Consider the following 25,370-nt stretch of genomic DNA (forward strand, 5'->3'; position numbering starts at 1 on the left):
ACAAAGAAATTTATGATGTCTTCATTAGTTTGTTCATGAAAAAGTTAAGGAATTTTTTTTTACATGCCTTCTTGTATTTTTATTTGCCTACAAATAAAAAAACAAAAATTTGCCTACAAATAAAAATGAGCAGTCTACAAAATGTCCAACGATGAGTGACGGGGCCTGGTGTGAACTGTGGCAAACTGAAGACCACTTACCCTGTCTATAAAATACTAGCCACCACGCAGTTCTACTTCATTATCAATAAGTACATCATCCATTAGTGCCCAAAGTTTAGTTTTCAAGAGAAACTAGAAATCAGGTTTTATAAGAAACTATTTATAAGCATTAGCAGCTAGTTCAAAACATTGACTGTATCTGCGGGGCAGATACAACTAGCAGGCTGCCACACTGCAACTTCGGATCCAGAGATTTCTGTCTTCTAACAATCCCAGTATTTAGAGCAAATCTAGCCTCTGCATATAAAATTATTGATTCATTTGTGCTTACTATGTATCAGAACTATGAGCAAGTCAGAGCTAACCATGCCAAATAAGAGAATACACCAGATTCTATGAAAAACATCCAATATAATTTGATCTAGGAGCTAAATACAAATTAATTTTCTATAAAATTATACTATTTCTAACTTTTCTATATAAGTATTAGATGTAGAGCCTGGTATTGGGTAGTAAAATCATTAAAAATAAAAATAAGCTATTCAAGTCATATGCTATCTGCTAAAAGACTAACTTCTAATCACAGAGTTTTTTGTAATCTGGCAAGAGAACCCTTGCTTCAGACTTAGTCTGTTTCCTTGGTTTAGGAAGAAGTCACAACTTCTCCCCTAGTAAAACACAAACTTACCTTCCAAATAAGTTTTTGACCACTGTCCACCTAATTTTTTAGTTATACAAAGTCTCTACATTTATTTTTATTAATTTACATACAGCATCCTTGACTATATTGCAAAGGATATTTTTAAAAGATTTTATTCATTTATTTGAGAGAGAGAGTGAGAGAGCATGAGGAGGGTGGTCAGAGGGAGAAGCAGACTCCCTGATGAGCAGAGAGCCCTATGCAGGACTTGATTCTGGGACTCAGGGATTATGACCTGAGCCAAAGGCAGTCACTTAACCAACTGAGCCACCCAGGCACCTGCAAAGAATTTTCATAGCAGAATTGAAGAGTTTCAAATGCAATAGCAAGTATTATTTGCAGTCAAGTGTCATGCTAAGATGAAGGGCTAATATCTCAAGTAATCCTAAACTCTTATAAGTGGGTAAGAAAATAATGATAATGAACAGGCAAGTCATGGAATACAATAAGAAATGAAGATATGAGAAGGAATTCAAGATATTAAATAAAAATTAAAGGAACCCTTAGGTACTATTTGCAGATCACTGCAAATAGTACCTAAAATAATTGACAAGCCTGTTGAGAAATGTGCACTCCTATCTCACTGGTGAGTCTATGAATTGGTACGAGTAAGAGACCAATTTGGAAACATCTAATAAAATTTTTAAATTTATTTATTCTTTGACCCTGGACTTTTACTATTTGAAATTTATATTACAAAAAAATTCAAAATTTATATTACAGAGAATAAAAATATCTTCCAAAATGTGGAAAGATATGGCACCATTTGTTATAGTAAAAACCAAACAAAACACTTGAAAACAACCTAAATATTGGGAAGGGACTAAATTAATGATATCACTAGTAATGATATCACTAAATTAATGATATCTCCAACCCTTAAAAAGAACACATAAAGATACCAAGATACACTAGTAGGTGAAAAAGGCAAGTTGCAAAGCAATATGGGTATGATCCCAATTGTGTAAAAAAATATTTTGAAATATGTTAAATAGAATACGCATACCGTATAGTATGCAAAAAAGGTAGGAATTTACAACAAACATACCAGTGACTGGATTATGAAGAATTTTGTTTTCTACAAAAGAATTTATTGTTTTTACATTATATTTTTGTTTCCAGTAAAAATGTATTTTAAAAAATCACCACCACAGCAAATATACTACCAGGCTGAAACAGTAACTCTTTGTAATGAAGCAAATAAGTGGTTATAAGAAGGTGAAATTAGAAATTCATACAGACCAAGAGCCATGTCACCTCATTAATATCCATTTTTTACTTTACATTTGTTTTTTCCTTGTAAGCAAAAATGCTCTAAATTGTAGTTCAAATAATAGTGTAGGATCAAGGCAAAGGCTGTGCAGAATGGGATCTCATTGATAGTGACAGGGTAGTACCATGTAGAAGTGAATGTAATACCAGAGGATAAGAGGGGAATCCAAGGGTCTTCTGTCCGTGTTCTTGCTTGGAATCCCAAGTTGGGGTGTTCGCAGGTTTACATAGACTCTGGATGACCTGAGAGCTACACCTAAAGAGAAGGTGAATCCAGGTTTTGTTAGGGCCTAAAGCTTATACAATTTTGACTTACTGTTAATGTTCTATCCCAATGAATTGGCACCAAAGTCTGCAGGAATATTCCTGAAAGCCACGGCTACCTCAGGACAGCCACAACTTACCTCCATACAGAAGTGACCATGAACAACATAAGCATAACCCTCTAACCCAAATGTATCCCCAAGTCAATTTTTCTTTTGCTGAATCCAAAGATGGCCATAGCCACTCCAGGGGTACCTGACATCAATGGAAAGAGGAGTGGAGACAACGATCTTAATCAATGGTCTTAATGGTCATTAAAATGCCTTAGTTTTACAAATTTTCCATCAACCTTGTAAACACACAGCTAGCGCTCAGTAAGCAAGGGGTCGTGGAGCTTAACAGCTGTCATTTCACCACAAATTCACCTCTGCTCTGGACCTGCCTCCCTTTGCATAGATTTTAACGTGGATCCAAGAAGATGATAAGGACAATCTCCCTAGAGAAGCTCAACATGCATAGCACTTTATTTTGTATCAAACAGCAACACTTAATCCCGTGGGAAATGTCAGACTTGTGTCCCACTAATACAGGAAGACGTGTGAACATCACAGAATCTGCAGTGCAGGTCCACCCAGTGGACTTGAGGCATATGTTAGATCACCTCTGAGAGTTCTCAGTTTAGGCGCCAACACCATCTGAACAGGTTCAGATAGTCCACGGGTCCTCTGCCTCCCAGTGTTTCCTGCCATTTCCTTCCTCTTATCAAAACCTGCACTGAGGGGTAAAAAATCATATGAAATTATTTATACTAAGGACCAAATGGTAATGTTCAAAGGATTTTGCTTCTTTGTTGAAGATGAAGGACAAATTCCTCACTTAATGCCACAAAGGCAAGCACCTTCTCAGTCCCATCGTGAGGTGATATGATCACCACCGGAGAGTCAGGACAGCAATAAGGCCCAAGGTGAAAGAAAAAGCGCCCCCGGCATTCCCTGGACAGTAGCAGTTTTCCCTTCTTCTACAGACACCTCACAAAGGTCTGGTACTTCTATTGGCATCACCCATGACAGCAGCAAGTAGCACCCCAAAACACTAGGGGGATACTTGATCTATAATGCGTACAAACACATAAATATCTGTGTTTTTACCTTTGGGGGGGGGTCTCCAAACTTCTGTGAGATATTACTTTTTACATCTTTGCACCTCCCCTTATTCAGGTGCTAGGCATTGGGAATACCATGTTGAGCAAACTGTACATGGACCCTACTCTTGGGGAACTTACTAGTGGAAAAGACCAATAATCAAACTTTGAAAAACACGGGCAAGTAAAAAGTGTGATAGCATACCTGAGAAAGGTACTTAGGAAAAATTGGGAAATAAGGCAAAGGGGTCTTCCAGAAGAAGGGATATCTAAATTGAGACCTCTACAGTATAAGCAGACATTAGCCAAGGGAAGAGGGCTATGTTTGGTAGAGGCTGGCGCTCAGGGAGATAGAGCAGCCTGGCCAAAAGGCCCAGAGGCCAAGAGAATGGAACACATGCCAGGAACTGCAAGGTATGGTCAGAACCTAAAGCGTATGCATGGGAGGTGGGAGAGAAGGTTTGAGGTGGTAAATAATGAAAAGAAGGCTGGAAACATTAGGGAGTACAAGATGGCTGATCACAAAGGGCTTTATAACTCTTGTTGAGGAACTTGGGCTTTATCTTCAAGACCCACAGTAGCTTTGAAGGATTTTAAATAGGATAGTGACTGTTATCAGATTTGCATTTTCAGAAGATCCCTCTGGCAATAGTGTGGAGCCCAGAATACAGATAAAGTGTGGGAAGCAAATTTGGATGGGAAAAGAGGGAGATAATAGAGAAGAATGTAGATAATGAGCTCAGTTTTAAACTAATTGATTTTGAATTACCTATCTATGAGATGCCCAAGTGGAGATATCCAGTGGTGATTGAGAAATATGACCTGGAGCAAAAGAAAGATCTGAACTGAAGATCTAGCATAGAAACAGGACCCTGAGATCATGACAGGAGCTGAAGGCAGAGGCTTTAGCCGACTGAGCCACCCAGGCACCCTAGCATAGAAACAGGAAATGGACTTATGGATGAAGAAGGAAGAGACCACTTGGGGTTGGGAGGGGTGGGAGTGGAGGACACGAAGACTACTGTGAGAAACAGAGACCATGGAAAATCCCCGAGGACACAGAACACTGAGGGCACGGGCAAAGGAGGAATATAGAAGTTTCTAGGTGACTATCTGATAACAGCAACAATGAAGTAGGAGAGGAAGTATCATCTTTTGAGGATTTCAGTCTTCCCTGTGAGTTCCTGCTAGCAGATGGCATCAGCTTGGAGTTTTTTCAGTAATGCTTTCAGACCCAGCATTAAATCCCCACCTATTGAAGAGGACACTATCCAAAAGTGGGTACATTACACAATTCAGTAGAACAGTTGTAAATGCTTTTCTGACTACACTTCCAGCCTTTAAAAAATTAAAAATAAATTTAAAAATGTGTTGCATCTTCTCAGATGCAGAAAGGGTGCTGAGCTCTCCCAGAGAGAGGCAGGATTGTTGTCAGGAAAAATATTAGACTGCTTTGGCCCTTGCTCAGTTTGGCATTTCCCTCTCCAAGAGATTAGAGTCATAGTCATTTGTAGTAAAGATTTGTTATTTCAGATCCTTCCCTTAATATACAATTGTGAAATTTTCTAACTTCATAGACTAAATTTTCCATAAACCCATTCCCTGGTTCTGTTACTTCATTTTCAGAAGCTATTTACACATGTGATAAACGGTGTGAGTAAAAAATGACTGATGTGTCCAGGAGTATGTCAGAAACCAGGTCCTCTTATAGTTCCAAAAGACAAAACTGAGAAAACTGAAAAATAATTTAAAGATCTATGCTGAGAATTCTTGAGGATTTTTGAGGTGTGACCTTAGTTTAAAACCAGTATGCCACCAGTTACTACCCGTGTGACTTTGGATATGTTCTCTAAATTGGAGTCTTAGTTTCCTCTCTTAAAATGGGGATAATAATACACCTACCTTATTATCAGAGACTTCTCTAACCCACTTTACCTGGATTAACTCATTTAATCTTCCAAAGAGATGTCTACTATTAAGGCACAGAGAGATGAGGTCGTTTTTGTGAGGTTACACCACTAATCAGAAGTGCAGTCAGAATTTGAACTCATTAGTCCAGAGAAGGGCTCTTAAGCATTCTACTGTACTATTTCTCTAAATATATGTAGACCGTCTAATGTAGTATCTGAAACACAGTAGGTACTGTGCTTGACAATTGGTACAGATTAATAATAATAAACAGAGCTTTCGATTTTGATGGGAAAGAAAAATTCCATGGCACTCTTTCATCTAACTCTGATTCAGATTAGTATCTAAAAATACTCGAGTTTATAAAGGTCCTTGCACTGTGTATGAGGAGAAATACCTTGGCTTGCAATAATCTTAGCAATGGACCAAAGCAGAAAGAAGTACAAAATACAGATTTCTCCTGGAACAAAATTATAATAAGCAAGTATTTCTCTGCGTTAAAAGCATTTCCTTCTCTTGTCTCTGGGGAGGGGGCTAACATAATGAAGAAACATTATAGACATTGCCTGGAGCGGGGCAAGGTGTTGATGCCAACGTGCGGTGAAGCGTATTTCCTCTGTAAGTTCTGGCCATCAAAGTAAACCCAACAGCCATTACTGTCAGGTCAAAGTCATTAGTATCCAACTGTCACATGTTTCTCCAAGAAATAATGCACTGCTTTCACAAGGGAAACATTCAGGGATGGACTTCAAGTGTGTGCAGCCTTTTTGGAGACATGTGAATGGTGGTGGACAAACCTACTTCTGCAACTCAGAACAACTCCTATACCAAGGAATCTATCTAGCCCTTGTGCCTAAATCCCATTGCTTAGCACTTAAAGGCTTTTAAGCACTCACAACACCAACATAAAACTCTCAGAAAGGAACAAAAACATAACCAAGAGTTTTTATCAACTACCTCCTCTGCAGGCATTCGGTGGTAAGTAAAACAAGGTCTTTTTAAAAAACTAAAAGTGTTAGGTACCTAAGACATGTGGAGGGCCAAAAGAAAGTTCATGAAAGAGAGGTTAATAACGCCAAAGAGGAAACCAAGGTTTGGCACCCATGATGTTATCAAGGCCTAACTGAAACAATTAGCTCAGGTCTCAATTTCTATTAAGTTCAAAATCGAACAAGGGTGGAGTACTCCTCATCACTGCATAGGTTTAAATTTGCAAATACAGCTGGGGGAAAACTAAATTTGCCAAGTTAGTCTTTTGGAGGAGTTTCCTTCTTCCTAAGGTTCTTTCCAGAATTCAGATAGTGGCACTAGGTAAATGGCAGTATCAGAATACAACTTGGCAGGATAACTGAGTCAGTCCCAAAGATGCATACTTCAACAATGACATCTGATGTGTCAGCAGTTATTAATAAAATTAGACAATAGTACTGGAATTCCATTTACTTAAGAATATCAAGAAAGGTAATCTCTCTGCGCTTCCTTTTTTTTTTTTTTTTGGCCTGTAAAATGAGGATAGTACCTACTGTAAAAAATGATGTGAGACTTAAACAAAGTAACAGTATGAAGAGCCTGGCACAGAGCTGGCACTCTATCTATCCCTGCCCGGGCCTGCTGGGTTGCCGAAGCCCTGGTGGGCAATGATCACCACTCCTGTGCACAGAAAGCTCCTCTGCAGAAGCAAGTCACGGTACCACGGTGCTCAGCAATGCTGGGTCTTACTCGGCTTTGTTAGACGCTACTTGACTTGCGTGAAAGCTTCTTCCTGCCTACATATTTTCCAGTGTTCACAAAGCATTCACCACTGCTTATCATAAATCTGATTCTAGTGAGTTTATAAATCATTCTGAGCCTCCTCCTTAGACACAGAAGCCTTCCAAACATATATAAATAGCACTTGTTCTGAGGCACTATGGGTTGGCCTCAGGAAATTCAGAAATAAATATTGAAGCTGTTTATGACAATATAAATTTGCCTTCTCAGCAGTATACGTCCTCTCTCATCTCCTTCTTTGCACACAGAAGAAAAATCTTCTGCTCCATCTGGCCTTTCTCTTGTGCCCAGAAACACATAACTCAGCCTGCAAAGATAGAACATATAACCATATCTTTTTTTTTCCACACCTGACTTTTTAGGCTAATTTCCAAACTTTGGAAGACAGTAAATAATCTTTTTGTAAAGACTATTTGTATACTATTTCTTGATCTATTAAACAGAACAATTAAGATTAGAACTTTAAAACCCATATATACTGGTTTTTCAAAAAAAAAAAAAAATATATATATATATATGCCACATAGGGGCACCTGGGTGGCTCAGTGGGTTAAGCCTCTGCCTTTGGCTCAGGTCATGATCTCAGAGTCCTGGGATCAAGCCCCACATCGGGCTCTCCGCTCAGCGGGGAGCCTGCTTCCCCCTCTCTCTCTGCCTGCTGCTCTGCCTACTTGTGACTTCTGTCTGTCAAATAAATAAATAAAATCTTTAAAAAAAAATATGCCACATCGTTTCGTATCAGGCATTTACCTGATACGAAACGATGAGGCATATTATCTCCATAGAGAAAGCAACCACCATAATTTTGTATGATCAAAGGGGAGGGAATGGCATTTAAAAAGTCAGGGTCGGGACGCCTGGGTGGCTCAGTTGGTTAAGCAGCTGCCTTCGACTCAGGTCATGATCCCAGTGACCTGGGATCGAGTCCCACATCGGGCTCCTTGCTTGGCGGGGAGCCTGCTTCTCCCTCTGCCTCTGCCTGCCATTCTGTCTGCCTGTGCTCGCTCGCTCTCCTCTCTCTCTGACAAATAAATAAAAATTAAAAAAAAAAAAAAAAGTTTAAAAAGTCAGGGTCTTAGAAACTCAAGTTACTTAAGGCACCTGGGAGTCAGATAATCAAACAATGTGCTTATTTTATTTACTGTAGGTGCTCTCTCTGTATGAGGTATAACTACTTGGCACATAGAAGGCACATGTAATTATACTCAGCCATTCACAGATGCTGCTTTCCATTACAATATTCTGAGTACAGGTTTACTTTTCTTCTCAGAGTCTTAATATCTACAACTGATTAACTACTGATGAAGTACTCCTTTACAGTGGAGGTCTCTTTGGAAAGGGGTTCTACTCTCGGGTTTGTAAGCATAAGAGGGGGCCCTGTTTAGTGGAAACCAGAGTTGCTGCTTCACAGGGGCTGACCAAGCAGTTTCAGTAATTTTTTCCAGCTCATTTTGGACCTAGAAAATTTTGGCGACTGTAAAATAACAGAATGCTGCCATTAGAAATCTATCTCAAGACCCCTACTTTACAATTTTACATAAAAATTCAAGGCCAAGACATAAGACTTACCCAGTTACATATCCATTAAATATGGAAACCCAGATTGAGTCACCCTACTTAGGTTTTATGAGTATGATGTAATGCAGTTCTTTTAAAGAGAATGAGTGAAGTATTTGATCAACTATATGGTGACACCGTGCACCAAGCAGCGTGTTCAGGGAGCATACCTCAGATACTGTTACAGAAATAAACTGCCACATGTTCTTAAGAGTCAAATGCTTAGGATATTTGTATTTTCACAGTAACCGTTTTTAATAACTCATCATCTTTCTGATGACCCCTTTTCTGGGCAACAATTAAGACGATAATCCTCAATTTCAGTGATCTAGTGAAATTCGAATTCAAAGGAATGTGTATTCATTTTACCAATATACACAGTGAGCAATGCACTCATTTTCTATGCTGCCATAACAAATTACCACAAACTTAGTGGCTTAAAAACAACATAAATTTATTATCTTACAGTTCTGTAAGTCAGATGTCCAACATGGGTCTCAGCAGGTCACAATCAAGTTGCCAGCAGGGCTGTTTCCCTCTCTGGGAACTCCACGGGAAAAAAGTTGCCTTGCTTTTTCCAGTTTCTAGAGGCTGCCTTTAGTCCATGGCTGGAACCACCTTCTTCCATCTTCAAAGCCAACAGTGTCGAACCTCTGACCTTCCACTGTCACTCTTGGAAAGTCTCTCCACATTTAAGGACTTCTGTGATTAAATCGGGACTCTTCAAATAATCCAGGATAATTCTCCATGTCAAGGTCACATCTGCATAGCACCTTTGCCACATACTCACAGGTTCTGGTACTTAGGGCATGACATGTTTGGGGAACCATTATTCTGCCTCCCATATAAGCAGAAATAGCAAGATAAACATTTTTTTAGTGCCTATCTTCTCTTCAAAAAAATTAATATAATTTAAATATGTTTTTATAATAGGTACTATATACAGGGGAAGTATGTAGCCCAAATGAACTTTTGTACTAATTCAAACTCAGGAGAGATGATGACATGCAAATTATCTTAATACTCCAGTAATGTAATATGAAACCCAACCCCTTTTCCAAGGGATACTCCAATTCCAATTATCCCTCTCCTGGCATGATATCCCTTCATTAAAACAAATACGTATTTTCTTTTTTTTTTTTTAAGATTTTATTTATTTATTTGACAGAGAGAGATCACAAGTAGGCAGAGAGGCAGGCAGAGAGAGAGAGAGAGGGAAGCAGGCTCCCTGCTGAGCAGAGAGCCCGATGCGGGACTCGATCCCAGGACCCTGAGATCATGACCTGAGCCGAAGGCAGCGGCTTAACCCACTGAGCCACCCAGGCGCCCCAAATACGTATTTTCAATTCTAAACTGAAAATATTAAAAAAGGATTTCAAATGTTTCACAACAGCTGTTTGTTAAAGAGACCCTACTCTTAAGTTCGCTCAAAACATTTTGAGGTCTGAAGATAATTTAGCATTTATTTAAAAAAATCATAGTTGTATAAGATTTTTTTAGGTAAATTAGAATTTAAAACACTGCTATTCAAAAAGTTCCTATTTTAGTCAGTCCAAAAGAGGAAAAACCCATTACTATATAGCAAGGGGACAGCCGGACACCTTGAGTGGATTTTCAGAGCAACAGAGCTTAAGTGACTCTATTTTCAAAACTAAAAATAAGATATATACTCTAAATAAGGGAATTTACTGACTTTTTTTTTTACATTCTCTGTATAAAAAGTCTTAAAAAATTCATATATGGGGAGATTACTGTACTTGTATCTGATACATAAATGTATCTTTCTAATGGAAAAAAACCAAATCAAACAAAAAAAAACCTCTCTTGCAAATTGACAGTTTATAAGCAGCAGCTTATAATATTGATAATATTATGATATTATCTACACATGGGCGTCTGAGAAGCTTTCTATCCATTGGCAACTAAAGTGGAAGAAAGGAAGACCTGTAGAGAAACAAGGGTCAACTATGCCAAAATAAAGTTCCACATTTTTTAAAGTGTGCAAAAATTGAAATAGATCTGCAAGTCCCTCTGACTCATATATAAAAATCCTTCATTTCTGTGTTCCTATAAAATATCCTCCAAACAAGCTTTTCTATGAAACCAAACATGTATCTTTTCATATTCACATATTACACATCAGTAAATATTTACCTAATGATTCAGAGTAGTTTATTTATTTATGCTAGTTTAGGTGACCGAATCTTTTAATTCCCTTAATGCAGAACCTGAGCATTTCTGCCCAATCCTGTTCTGTGTAGATTCCCAAATGAAAGGAAATTTGTCGACTCATTTTATAAACTGAAAAAAGAGCACAGCATTTTAAACTACGTTTCGTGTTTTTTTTTTTTTAATTCTGACCAGAAATTAATGCAAGGGACATTCTAGAAATATGGCAAGTGACCCCGAACAAAGAGATTGTGTCCTGAAAGTTTACTCATAAGCTGGAATATATTTTTCCCATGGAAAATGGTTATTAGATGTCTAGCTGGACTACAAACACCTAATTAATCAACAAGAGCCAAAATGTGGACAGAAATTAGCAAAAATGCACTATAATTCTCAAAGAAATATTGAATATGAATGCTAAATATTGACGCTTCTGGAAATAACTTGTAATGTAATTTCTCTAAACTTACATATAAAATGAAGGGAAATTTTGCCTACTTTAAAGTTCCTAGAATCTGAAAACACTGATTGCATCTCAGGTTTTTCTTTGCTTTAAGCATGCTGCTTAGCACTTTTCCTTTACTTATTAATATTAAATGACAATGTATAAAACACTTAACAAAGGTCTGGCATGAAGTAAGCTCTGTAAAAATTGTACATTTTTGATTGAGCCTCACAGTAACCGGGCAGGAGTCTTAAGAGAAGATAACAAAGAGAGGATGTGTGTACATCCATGCAAAAAAAATTACCTGAGATGGTATGAACTATAGTGTTTTTGAACCTTCCTGTCTAGAAAACCTGATTCTGAGGTTCTCAGAGGCTAGAACTAGGCAATTTAGTCAAAAGGTCGCTCCTTGGCTATAGGCCTGGGGCAAAGCCTAACCAAGTCGACACAGCAGGAGAAAGTAACCTTGTGAAGCAAGTGACACCCCAGAAAGCAGATGGAAAATAAGAACTGACTCATAAGCATTTAAGCAGATAGATTCAGTCCATCCTGGGGTAAAGGCTAAAGTGCTTTCCAGAGGAAGCAGGAAGGCACAGGCACCAGAGAGGCACAGACAACCTTTTGCAGCTCGTCTCTGGCTAAGTCTGTGGGCCAGGCTGTTGAAAGCACTGAATCGGTTGGGCAGTTGTGAGGATAAGGAAGAAATGGGCAGAGAATGGCAAGTGCTTGATCCTGTTAAAGAAAAAAGTAAAGGGAAGAATCACCAACGGGTTAATCCAATGGTTCACCAATCTGAATGAACATTAGAATCTCTTAGGCATGCCTCCATAATGCAGAGCCCTAGGTTCTTATCCTTAAAGATTCTGATTGTATAGGTCTGAATGATGACAAAATTCAGCCAAATTTGGGAATGCACCAAATTATAGTTAGTTCAATAGATTAACCTTTGGAGTGAAATTTAATTACAGAATATTATCAATTTATATTATCTCACAAAATAACACCATAAAGCTGATTTAGAAAAACTATATACATAAATTGTACAACCAACACATTTACATACAACGAATAATAAATGTAAATATCTGAAAATATTTTTTAAAACCACAAATCCAAAGTAAGCAACATACAGTTTTTTCAGATATATAAAAAGTTTTTTGAAAAACTAAAATAGGTAAATGTGCTCTCAAGTTTTAAAATTTGAAATGTAGAAATTATATCTGATATTAATCGATAAAGAAAATAAGACACTATGTTTTTTCTTATTTCAGAAAATTCAAGTCTTTTTGTCATAATTGAAGAAATTTCATGATCAATTAAACACTGTTAGCATTATTTTCCAAAATTTTCCATTGATTTTTTTTAATGCAGCCATACACCTGAGTGTTTTGAACTATACAAACATATCCACTAGCAGTCTAAACTCACCAACATTTACATTATACTTCTTCAACAGAATCTGAGATGAACCACTAGTAAAACAGGCTCTAAGATTATTCAGATGTTATGATGAGTTGGTCTGCTGAACTCCAGAATTCATAGAAGAAATTACATCTTTCAATTTATTTTTTAATAAGTAAAATTCTGCACCATGCTCATCTGCTTTTACATATTATTTGGAAAATGGCTATTAAGGCTTTATTGTAAAGGGGTACAAAAAATATTACTATGCAAAATGCAAGATGGAGAAAAGAGTGGTTTACAAATTACTGATGAACACCTAAAGGAATCATGTTTTTTCCTTTCATTATGGGCTTCTCAAAATCAAACATACTTTTCAAATTAAAGTTATATTAAGAGTTGTTGAAAAATTAAACCCCTAGCTTAAGAACTTAAATGTCCTTAGATTTAAAATAGGAATGGATGATTATAACTATGGTTTTTTAAAATGTTACTTTGGGGGAAAGTCTTGATTCATTGATTCTTTCTAATAACTTTTTCTTTGCTTGCTTACTATAAAATAACATACTGTTACTGTGAAGACAATTTCTGATTCAGTTCCAATGCTCTTGTATCTCCATGAGTTTTGGCATTGTTTACCAGCACCTATGGGAAATCACATACAGGAACATTAGTATTTTGTTGATAACATATTTATATGTTATCATATATATATAACAATATATATAACATATATATTATGTTATATATATAACAATATATAACAACATATATATATATATAACAATAACCATATTTAAATTCATAGAAGCCAAGTATGCCACAAGGCAGCAAGCAATATCAAACAACACAAGAAAAAGTGACTATGTGAAATCTTTTCAGTCATTTTTGCTGAAATAAATTGTTTGGCCAAAAGCAACATCAAAGATAAGCACAATTTATTCAAATGCTCAATTAGTACAAGTGTAACATTTTGACTGCTACCCTTCTGTATAAAATGGAAGTGGGGGGTTTGGTTACAATACTGTCATCTTTAAATCCTTATCTGAAAGACCACTTCATACACAGAACTGTGCAAGTGACACTCTTCTCCTTTATTATTATTTTTTAAAAGATCTTTATTATTTATATGAGAAAGAGAGAGAGCGAGGGAAAGAGAGGAACATGAGCGAGGGGTGGGGGGCTGGGGAAGAGGCAGGCTCTCCACTGAGCAGGAAGCCCGATGCGGGGCTCCATCCCTGAAATCATGACCTGAGCTTAAGGCAGACACTTAACCGACTGAGAACCAAGGCGCCCCAATACTCCTTTCCTTTAAAACTGAAGCTTAGAATTGAGGTTCCAGATTCTAGGCTCTATCAACAAGCTTTGCAAGGTTTTCACCAATTCCATAGAATGTTAAGATTTAATTTCAGTTGCTCAATCGACTAATAAAACTTTTTGGTTGTTCATTTTTGAACACTGTGAAGGGTCTGAGACTTTGCTTTACTTGCAAGCTAACAAGTCAGCCTGCACAACTTCATGGATATTGCCAGAAGACACGATTCTCCTGGGTCAGAGACAAAGGTCTTCACCACTCAGGGTACAACAAACTTTGAGCATCAAGACATTTACACTTATTGCCCTTGGTCCTAAGACTCACATAGGTGACAGGGTTGCTAGTATACAGATTCCCACATCTGTACTGGTTTGCATTACAAGAGAGGAACCCTGAGCCCAGGAGACCTGAATCTTTTATATGGGCCAACCCTTTACTCTAAAGGGAGACACTTACGTCTGTCTCCCAAGGCTCACTATAAAAACATCCTTGAAAAGACAGTCTGGAACAAAGAGCAGTCAGGCCATCTGCTCACAGAATGCTTAGAAATCCAAGGAAAGCATGGAAAACTGTCTCCAACAAACTGTCTCCAACACAAGTTCTTTTTGATTTGCAATACATTAATTAGAATGCCTTTCTCCAAGCATTGTTTTTGTTAACATTTCTTGAATGCTGTTTCACTGAAAGGCAAACAGTATTTCAAGTGCTTTAGATATTTAAAAAGCTTCTCATTAATATTCATATTTTGTAAAAAGCTCAAGTTATGAGAATCTTAAACCTTTTTAAAAAGAATTTTAGATACACATTCATACGTTTATGTACTTAGATACCAGAGCTAGCCCATGAGGAGCAGAAACTGTCACATGCATCTTATAGAAAAGACAGGTAAACTAATATTTCCAAAGACAATATTAAGATCCCATTAAATCCTGCTACTTCCAAACCTACCCTATATATTTTACCTCCAGTTCAATGGTCATAAAAAATACCATAACCAGCACCTAGCACCTTTGTCTAACTTTCTTATTCTACATAGCACATCAGGAGAATGTATTTCCTACAGGCTAAATCAGTGGTTCTTAACAAGGGGCAATTACTGTTATCATTTGGCATATCTAAAAACATGTCTGGCTGTCACAAGTTGGGTGGCGGGAAGAGGAGAGTGCCACTGGCACCTAGCGTTTGGAGTGGTTGGGAATGCTGCTAGATATCCTATAATGAACAGAACAGCAACCTTCACCACCACCCCCCCGCCAACAAAGGTCCAAAATGAAATATTGTGAATAAAATCAGTGCCTTACATCAATAAGCTCGTAGTCATTTTTGGCATGTAAGTGTCTCAGTAGATACCAACGTGCGGTTGACACAATAGACTTGGGATACCCAGGCTGATACACCACTCTTTCCAAAAGTCGCCGTGTCTCTCTGAAAAAGATACTTATATTTAGTCCAAAGCATCTAAGTTAACATATTTCTTCCTCTTCTTGTTTAAGATTTTATTTATTTATTTGAGAGTGAGTCAGTGAGAGAGGGAGAGAGAGAGAGAGCATGAGCAGGGGGAAGAGACCGAGGGACAGGGAGAAGCAGACTCCCTGCTGAGCAAGAAGCCTGATGTGGAACTCAATCCCAGGACACTGGGATCATGACCTGAGCTGAAGGCAGAAGCTTAACCAACTGAGCCACCCAGGTGCCCCAAACATATTACATATAATAGTCTCACACAAGTTATCTTTCTCAATCTTTTGCATACGTGGTACTGATTCCTTCATGAATTTTTTTTTCATAGACTAAAGGTAGTAATAATGGCTAATAATTATTAAGTGTTTATTACGTGTTGGGTACTACACTAAATATTTTACACATATGGTCACATTTAATATTTGTAACCTTGTAAGGTTAGGTTGCTGTTACTATTCTCATTTTGCAAATAAGTAAATTAAAGCTCATTCCAAATAGAAGAGGGGAAGGCTCGTATTTTATGAGCACTTCTGAGTGCTCTACCTGTAATCCTTTTTGAAAACAGACCTGAAAACGAATCCATAAAGAATACAAAGATAATCTACACCAGACTCAACGTGTATAATATAAAGCTTTTTAGTATATGCTTTAATGGATGTGTATAATATGCAAACCCTTGTAATAAAAGGATGATTTGCAATTGTGTTCTAATTTTTTCTTTCCTTATTTACTAACATCCACGACTCCAGAGACTTCCGTACTAATAGACACAACACAAATTGTGGTAACTGCAGAAGTCCTGAATAGGAGGATTTATAAATAGTAATTGGTTTGAAGCAGAAACTAAAGAATTGGTCTTGAAGATGTTTCTACATAGGAATCTTCACACAGTAAGCACACTGTTTTTTTCTTTGCGTGTGTGTTGATTTGGGTCTATTTTTCGTGGTGATAAAAATTATGGGAGGTGCTAACAGATTTTAGGGAGGTAGAAGTTAAGGCCCTCTAAGTCATCCACGCTGAGCTTCCGCAGAATGAGTTCATTAAGACGTATAAACTACAGCCCAAAACATTTCTGGGTGAAATGAGCCATACAAAAAAGTGACCAAAAGTAAATAAATAACAAATGGTTCTGGAATTGCTGATTAGCCACAGCCTTAATTCATCCTTCACTCTTATTTTGGGATGCTGATGTGACCTTTGCCACATATTTATATGTATTAAGCTCTTTGTTTACGATATCTATCCTGTTGCAGTAACATAATGCTCCTAAACCACTGTTTTACTTACAGTTGCTCTGTATTATGTGTAATATCCATTAAAGTTAGATATTATTCTCAGAATTTTAAAATATTCTCGCTTGGTTTTTCACCCATACGAGCTTTAAGTAATTTTTTTTTCAAATTTATTTCTGACTCCACTGCCACCCTCCAATGAAAAGATCACTGAAATTTGTATATTTTAATCTCAGAAGCTTTGGGATTTTCTAGATAGAAAAACCTCATTATTTATAAACAACTGAAGACATGTTTAATAAATATAGTGCTTATTGGAAATAAAGAAAAAATTGGTTTGTTTTTTTTTTTTCAATATTCACTATTTTTTTTTCTATAGTTGAGTACCTTGCATGAACTTAAGTCAATCTAGCTTTGAACTTCAGTATTTTTTATCTTGTTTCTGGCACCCACATTACACTGATGGTGCACCTGAAGACAGCAAAACTTTAAGCCCTTCTTCACCTGAAATGCTATCATGCCCACTCTCTCATATTCTTTATCTGTGTCCCACATTATTTTTTGTAAAACAAATGTGAGACTTTACTTTTTTCCTTATTTGGTGACTTCAACAGCCTTTCCAAAGTAGTAACGGATATATAAGTAACACCAAGTTTGTTACACTAACTCTAAATCTGTTTCCTTGAGGAACTGAAAGTGAAGAAACATATCCAAGAAAAAAAAGTGAAAAAGAATTGTTCATACCTTGCCCCCATTTTGCGGTTGAATTGTAACAAGGCTTGTAAAAAGACAGCCAATGGACAAAAACAAAGTTTTAAGGCCTCAGTTGTAGCTTCTTGAACCAAAGATGACCAGTGATCACTGGAAATATTAGCCTGTAAAAATAAAAGGCATATATTAAATAGAGACTTTCAACATGTTTACCTTAAAAGAATGAAATTCAACTCTCATTTATTAAGTGCCTACTTGTCTGAGTCACCATGTAAATGCGATAGAAGCCATGGTTCTGCAAAATGATTACAATCTGGGGCGCCTGGGTGGCTCAGTGGGTTAAGCCGCTGCCTTCGGCTCAGGTCATGATCTCAGGGTCCTGGGATCGAGTCCCGCATCGGGCTCTCTGCTCAGCAGGGAGCCTGCTTCCCTCTCTCTCTCTCTCTCTCTGCCTGCCTCTCTGTCTACTTGTGATCTCTCTCTGTCAAATAAATAAATAAAATCTTAAAAAAAAAATGATTACAATCTGATTCCTGCTCTTAAAGAGCTACAGAATAGGGCAGACTGGAAAAAAAGAAAGTTTCAAAGAGGAATATCACTTAAAACACTAAAATATTTCTTAAAAGAAAATGCACTATTCTACTATACAGGTGAATAAAATCTATTAGTCACTAAACCTCTGGGATCTACCAAGTATACAAAATTCAATTTAACATGACCCTTTAGTGGTAGTAATAAAGTCCCAGATTTCAAAAATTATCTAAGGAGAGAAAGCTGAAGTTAAATATTTTAATAAAATCCCCAAATAGAAAAAAGGTACAAAGCAGATCACAGATAAATCAACTCATCAATACTGAGAACTTTTTAAAGAATTTCACTTTATAAAGAAAATGTTAAGGTATCTACATATCACTTATGTTGCAAACTTTAGTTTTTTACATGTACTGACTCAGAAATAACAGATAAGTGTGTTCCTAATGAACAATAATATGAAGATAAAATTATGAATAGTGTGCTAAATTATGCTAGAAGAAAAAATGCACTTAAAATCTTTCATTAAAAATCTCAAACTTTCATTAAAAACTAAGATTTCATATTTATAGGTATCTAGAGTACACATTTTAATAAAGTCAATAGGATGAGTCCATTTCAAACACTAAATTATAAAAAAAATTTAGAGCAATAAACTGAGTGCAGTACAAGCAATAATAATGTATGTAATCAAGAAAAAGAAAGCTGTAAAGACAAAAAATTTGAAAATAAATTGTAAGGCATCTTCTATAAAGATGGAAGCAATGAGACCTCAGGTACATTTGGCAAAGAAAAAAGGCAAAGCCCAAAACTAGTAAGTAAAAAATAAGTAAGTAAAAAATACATTTTTATTTTTTATGTATATTTTTTAAAGATTTAATTAATTTTTTTTATTTTAGAGCGGGCAGGGGGAGCAGAAGGAGAAGGAGGGCAAACGAATGTTAAGCAGACTCTGTGCTAAGCACGGAGCCTGACACACATCACAAACAATTTTAATTAGAATATCTTCTTCCTTTCAATACTTCGAACTTCATTCAAAGGTAGTATTTGTACCCTGCTCCAACAGCTCCCAGATAGAGTATGGTTACAGAGAGCAGCAGATGGCTTGCTCCTCGTCCCAACACACATCTTTTCTTGCTAATTATAGCTTCAGACAGCTACTGAAATGCCAGAAGCCTGTATTTGACTGATGCCACTCTATGAGGATGCCTTGCTCTCTAGGCCTGATAGATATTTCAATCTCCTTTTCTCATCTAGGCATTCCTGGCTTTATCAGAGACTCCTAATTTCATGGGGGGTCTCTCACCGGCAGGACCAGCTATGTAATCTGTGGGGCCCAAAGCAAACTAAAAATGCATGGCCCTTTGTTAAAAAATAATGAGGAATTTCAAGATGGTGACTGGAGAGCATTAGACCAAGTGTGGAACCCTGAGCAACTGCACATGATGCACGCCTGTGAAACAGTCCTGCTCATCTGCAGCCCCACTAACCTGGACAACTGTACTCTATTTCACTTACTGCCCACACCTTCTGAGCAATCTGGAAGCTCTAGCTTCCTTTCTGCCAAGATCCCATCACTCCTCCAGGTGGCCCTACTGGATAGGAACTAAGGCAACTCCGATGCCGATCCATTTTCGCACTGGCACCACTCGTTCCAACAAACTCTAGGAGTGTCGCCAAGCCCACATCATAGCAACTCTCCTTCACTCCCTCCATCCTGCACCCAAGCATATACTCCTACCCACCTCTGGGATTTACCCACTGCAGACCACTCTCTGCCAGGGCGTGCACTCACTTTCCAAAATACTCCCTTTTCCTCTGTCCTACCACAGCAGGTGGAGAGCCACAAGCTTCTGACGTTATGTCATTACCTGTCCATGTGCTTCTAGACATGTGCCTCCAGAACCTCAGAGGCCACACACCAAAACTTCCCTTTCTCTGACAGAATCCAGAGTCTTTTATTTATTTATTTATTTATTTATTTATTTATTTATTTACTCTTCGGCTGTTTATCCCATAAACCTTGGAGGATGAAACTCAATTGTGCACAGACTGAAAGCAAAAATATATGCTTTCTCCCTTCCTCACCTTAGTGGGCATCTGTGTGTGGAAATGTGCCATAGAGATGAGGGACAAACAGAGTAGCTCTCTCCAAAAAATTTTCTTCATAATCCTCCAACTTCTAATCCTTTTACAGCTTCCTTATAGGCTGGGCTTCTACTCACTTTGGAAGTCTGTACCTTGATCTTATATCTCACTTTGGAATCTATTATCTCTGAAATCTAGTATTTAATATCTTACCTGAACCTCTCAGCTTAATATCCTAGTCACATATTATAACACATATAGGAGCCTCTCATAAAAGTATAATTTTACTATACTTTTCCTCTGTACACTGCCAGCTGTTTACCCTAGAAACGTGGCATCTCATATTCTTTCTTAAATGGCTTAAGTTTTCAGAACCAGAACCCAAGCTCTTATTATTTTTGTTGTTGTAGTGGGTGGTGGGAGGAGATAGGGTATATGTGGGTATTACTACACTTCGAGCTGATTTCCTCAACTGTCAAACAGGATTACTATGCATATGAAATAAGTTAGCATGTGTCACACATACATACACTCAAATAGAGTATCATATACACTATTTGACAGTTTGCCCCCCAAAGCACACACACACTTAAACATTTATCTTAAAGAGTTTTCCATACTAGTACTGACAACTTCTAGAATATATCTAACTTTGTATCAAAATACAGATGTTAGGGGCGCCTGGGTGGCTCAGTGGGTTAAAGCCTCTGCCTTTGGCTCAGGTCATGATCCCAGGGTCCTGGGATCGAGCCCCACATTGGGCTCTCTGCTCGGCAGGGAGCTTGCTTCCCCCCCCCCCCACCGCCTACCTCTCTGACTACTTGTGATCTCTGTCTGTCAAATAAATAAATAAATAATCTTAAAAAAAATACAGATGTTAAATCAAAAATTGCTAGAAGTCCTTCTTACAGAATGTCAAATTTAACTGAGAAATGACTGAAATTCTAAATCACTGGCACCTTTCTCACAGATGAGTACCTAGGTTAATTCTAATTTATCAACAGATAACAATTATATACATTCTGCTATAATTCAACTTTTAAATTGCAATCTTTGTTTTTTTTTTCCTTCCCCAAACAATAACAACGTTCTATGGGATCTATGGATTTACATTACTCTTACTTCCATCAAAAGCCCAAATACAAAGTCTATGAGGAGGCCACAAGAGAAGGTGATGAAACAACAGGAACTCAACAGGAAGCACTATCATCTTAAAGAGAAACAAAAGAATCACTTTTTCATGATCATAATTATAATATGATCTTACCATGCAGGCTTTTAAAGCAAGAAGGGCTAGTCTCAACAGACTCGACAGCTTCCCACTCCAACTGCCCTGTTGGGATGCTACTTGCAGACTCTTTCTATAACACATTTCTGCAGCACCCATCATTCCTTGGGACTGATAAATGTGTGCCAGCCACTGAGGAACAGAAAGAGAACAGAACCAAAAAATTTTAATTTTGTACATAGTCTGGTACTCTACTTCCAGGAAATTAAATACACTTTGATGAAGCTAAATGTTTAATTTAATTATTGGTAAGTTTTGTGCCCCCCCCCAAATTCAAAAATCATAGGTTAAGAAAGGAGTAGACATCTTGCCCATACTATCAGCAATAGCTCACTGGCCATACCACTTGAAAATGTTGAAGAGTCTTCCATGACAGCAAGTCAGGAACAAAATCAAAATGGAATGTAAAAACAGATATATCATGTAAATACTGATCAAAAAGAAACTTGTATAGCTGTATTAACCTCCAACAAAGTAGACGTTAAGACAAGAAATATTCAGAGCTAAAGGGGTCTCTTTTGTAATGATGAGAATCAATTAATTGGAAGATATAACACTCCTACATTTGTATTCACCTAATATAGACACAGAATTTATGAAGCAGAAGTTGGCAGAAATAAAAGGAAAAATAAAACACTCAAATGCAGAATCGAAGTTAGAGATTTTTATTTATTTTTATTTTTTTAAAGATTTTACTTATTTATTTGACAGAGAGAGAGAGAGATCACAAGAAGGCAGAGAGGCAGGCAGAGGGAGAGGAAGGGAAGCAGGCTCCCTGCTGAGCAGAGAGCCGGATGTGGGGCTCGATCCCAGGACCCTGAGATCATGACCTGAGCTGAAGGCAGAGGCTTAACCCACTGAGCTATCCAGGCGCCCCCAGAGATTTTTATACACCTATTTCTGCAATGGTAAAAGAAACAGATAAAAAATTCAATAAAGATATAGAAGATTTAAACATAATTAATCAGCTTGACTTACATGATATATTTAGAAGACTATACTCAAGAACTGCAACATTTTCTAAATCTGACCATATGCTGGGTCATGTCTCAAACAACTGAAATTAAACCCTCCTCTCTCATATTAGAAATTTTACAACATGCTTCAGAAAAAAACATGGATGAGGGTTCCTAGGTAGCTCAGGTGGTTAAGTGTCCAACACTTGATTTCAACTCAGGTCATGATCTCACGGTTGTACTAAAGATTCCCTCTCTCCGACCCTCTCCCTCTCCCTGATTTGCTCTGACTTGCACACTCTCTCTCAAAACAAATAAACAAACAAAAACTCCTCCCCCCAAAATGAAAAAAAACAAACAGAAAAAACCCACATGGAACAAAGAAATCCCAATGGAAATTAGAAAACATTTTCAAATGAATGACAATGAAAGCGCTACCTAAAATCTTGGGGGATGCATATATTGGAGAAAGATGGAAAATCTATGCTATAAGTTTCTATCTCAAGAATCTAGGGGAAAAAAAGATATTTAAATCCAGAGAAAGCAAAAATAACAGAAAAGAAAGTATAATGAAGAAAATCAAAACCAAAACGTTGGTTCTTTGAAAAGTTAATAAAAAACTGTTTGAAAAGTTAATAAAACTGCTTATTATCAAGAAAAAATTTAGAAATATACCTATATAAGAATGAAAAAGGAAAAAGCTTTACGGATTTTCCAAACATTACAAAGAAGTTATCATGAATAACTTTGTGTTGATAAAACGGAAACTGAGATGTGCTGGACAAATTCCCTATAGTTCAACAATGCCAAAGAAAGAGGAAATCTTTTCTAAATTTTATTTTATTTTTTCAGTGTTCCAAGATTCACTGTTCATGTACAACACCCAGTGCTCCATGCAACAGGTGCCCTCCTTAATACCCACCACTAGGATCACCTACCCCCCACACTACTACCCTCCAAAACCCTCAGTTTGTTTCTCAGAGTCCACAGTCTCTCATGGTTCATCTCCCCCTCCAATTTCCTCCAATTCACTTTTCCAAGAAAGAGGAAATCTTAAAAAAACCTTTCCCATAAAGAAAATTGTTGGCCCGAATGGCTTCAATGATGAATTCTTTCAAACATTAAAGAAATAAATGTCACTCTCACACAAACTCTTTCAGAAAATAAAGAAAAGGAGAATTAAAAACATAGATAACAAAACCTAACATAGACCTTATGAGAATGAAAAATTACAAGCCATTCTCTCTCATGAATATAGGTATTAAAAATTCTTTTAAAAATGATTAACCAAGTTACTCCAGCAATAAATATAAAACGAATAACACATCATAACCAAGTAGAATTTCCTCTAAGAATGCAAGGTTAGTGTAGCATTTGAAAATCAACGCAGTCCACCACATTAACAGAATAATTAAAAAATAGCCATTCTGATAGATGTCCCCTCAAAAGATCTGTTAAAACTCAACATCCATTCATGATAGGAAACAAATATTTTATCTTTTAATCAATTTAGAATAGAAGAAAACCTCCTTAATCTGGTATATATATATCAGATGAAACCTATGGAAAAAATACTTAATTATGAAATTATGAATAGTAAATGCTTTCTGCGTTAGGTTGAGAATAAGAACGTTCACTTGTCTTACCACCACTTCTATTTAACACTCTATTCAAGGTTCTAAACAGTGCATTATGGCAAGAGAAAAAAATCAAAATACAAATACTGGAAAGAAAAAGTAGAACTTTATTATTCACAAATGACCTAATTGTGTATACAGAAAACTTAAATCATTTCCAAAAAATAGGTGAATTCAGCAAGGTTGTTGAGGGTCAACATATAAATTATATCAACTGAATTTCCAAGTGTTTGGGGTTGACATACAAGAAAAAAATACCATTTGTAATCAAACAAAAAATATCAACTACCTATACAATGAAAATTATAAAACACCACTGAGAAAAATTTAGAACCCAAATAATTTGAGGAAAATACCACATTTGGAGATAAACTCAGTAGTATTACTTTATCAATCCTCCCCAAATTAAGCCACAGGTTCATACAATTCCAATCAAGATCCTAGCAGGGCTTTTGTTGTGGGGGAAGGAGGCAGGGTAATTGACAATTTATACATAATTGTGACAATCCTAAAATGACTTTAGGCACGTGCAGAACAAAAAAAGTCAGAGGTCTTAATATTACCTCCACACATAAAAACTAATCATAAAGTTATAAGCATGAAGAAAAAAATAGATAAAGGAAAAGAAGAGGGAACCTTATAAGACCTACAGATACAGTCAGCTGATTTATGACAAAAGCATCACTACAGTTCAGTGGGGACAGAATGGTCTTTTCAAGGAATGATGCTGGGACAATGTGATACACCTAAGAAAGGAATGGACCTGGATCCTGCAACATTGACAAAAATTAATCCTAGATGGATTATATACCTAACATATGAAAGGGAAAACAGAAATTTCTAAAGGAAAACAGAAAAATATCTTTAGGCACTTAAGTAAGCAAAGCGTTCTTAAATAGAACATTTCAATAAAGCATTGACCATTAAAAAATGGTAAGCTAGACTTCATTAAAATTAAGAACTATTCATCAAAAAATAATATTGACAGAGTGCTAAGCCAAGGTACAGACATGAGAAAATACATGCAACACAAAGACCCAAAATGTGCTTCAATCCAGGAAATACAATGAATTCCAAAAATCACCCAAAAAACAGCCCATGAAAAATAAAAGAAAAGACACTTTATAAAGAGGATATCCAAAGGTTCAAGAAGCATATGAAAAGTGGCTCAACATCATTAGGTAAATTCAAGTTAAAACTACCACAGGATATTATTACCTACCTATCTACTGAAAAGGGAAAAATTAACCACATCTAGCTATATCAGCATTGGAATGCTTGGAATCTGCTGGTGGGAACATCAGATGGACAATCATTTCAGAAGACCGTTTGACAGCATCTACTAGAGTAAACACACATATCCCTT

The 25,370-nt window shown here is 36.9% G+C and overlaps 1 protein-coding gene across 5 annotated transcripts in view; it reads right to left on the reverse strand.

Annotated features, from left to right (window-relative positions):
* Positions 1–2,880: 2,880 nt before the first annotated feature.
* The window catches only part of SKIC3 (SKI3 subunit of superkiller complex), a 90,699-nt gene continuing 68,209 nt past the window's right edge, over positions 2,881–25,370 (reverse strand). For 3 of the 5 annotated variants that reach the window (XM_047729875.1, XM_047729873.1, XM_047729874.1), the window contains 4 exons: positions 21,391–21,543; positions 17,538–17,668; positions 15,405–15,528; positions 12,943–13,433 (listed from right to left, as the gene is read on the reverse strand). In XM_047729875.1, the coding sequence (XP_047585831.1) occupies positions 13,359–13,433; positions 15,405–15,528; positions 17,538–17,668; positions 21,391–21,543 (483 nt within the window). In that variant the 3' untranslated portion in view covers positions 12,943–13,358. Of the gene's footprint in view, positions 3,172–9,021; positions 9,903–10,109; positions 12,120–12,942; positions 13,434–15,404; positions 15,529–17,537; positions 17,669–21,390; positions 21,544–25,370 lie in introns of those variants that run through there. The other 2 variants (XR_007127429.1, XM_047729876.1) reach the window with 2 other exon arrangements.

This window comes from Lutra lutra, chromosome 5, assembly GCF_902655055.1.
Source record: "Lutra lutra chromosome 5, mLutLut1.2, whole genome shotgun sequence".
Classification (NCBI taxonomy): Eukaryota; Metazoa; Chordata; class Mammalia; order Carnivora; family Mustelidae; genus Lutra; species Lutra lutra.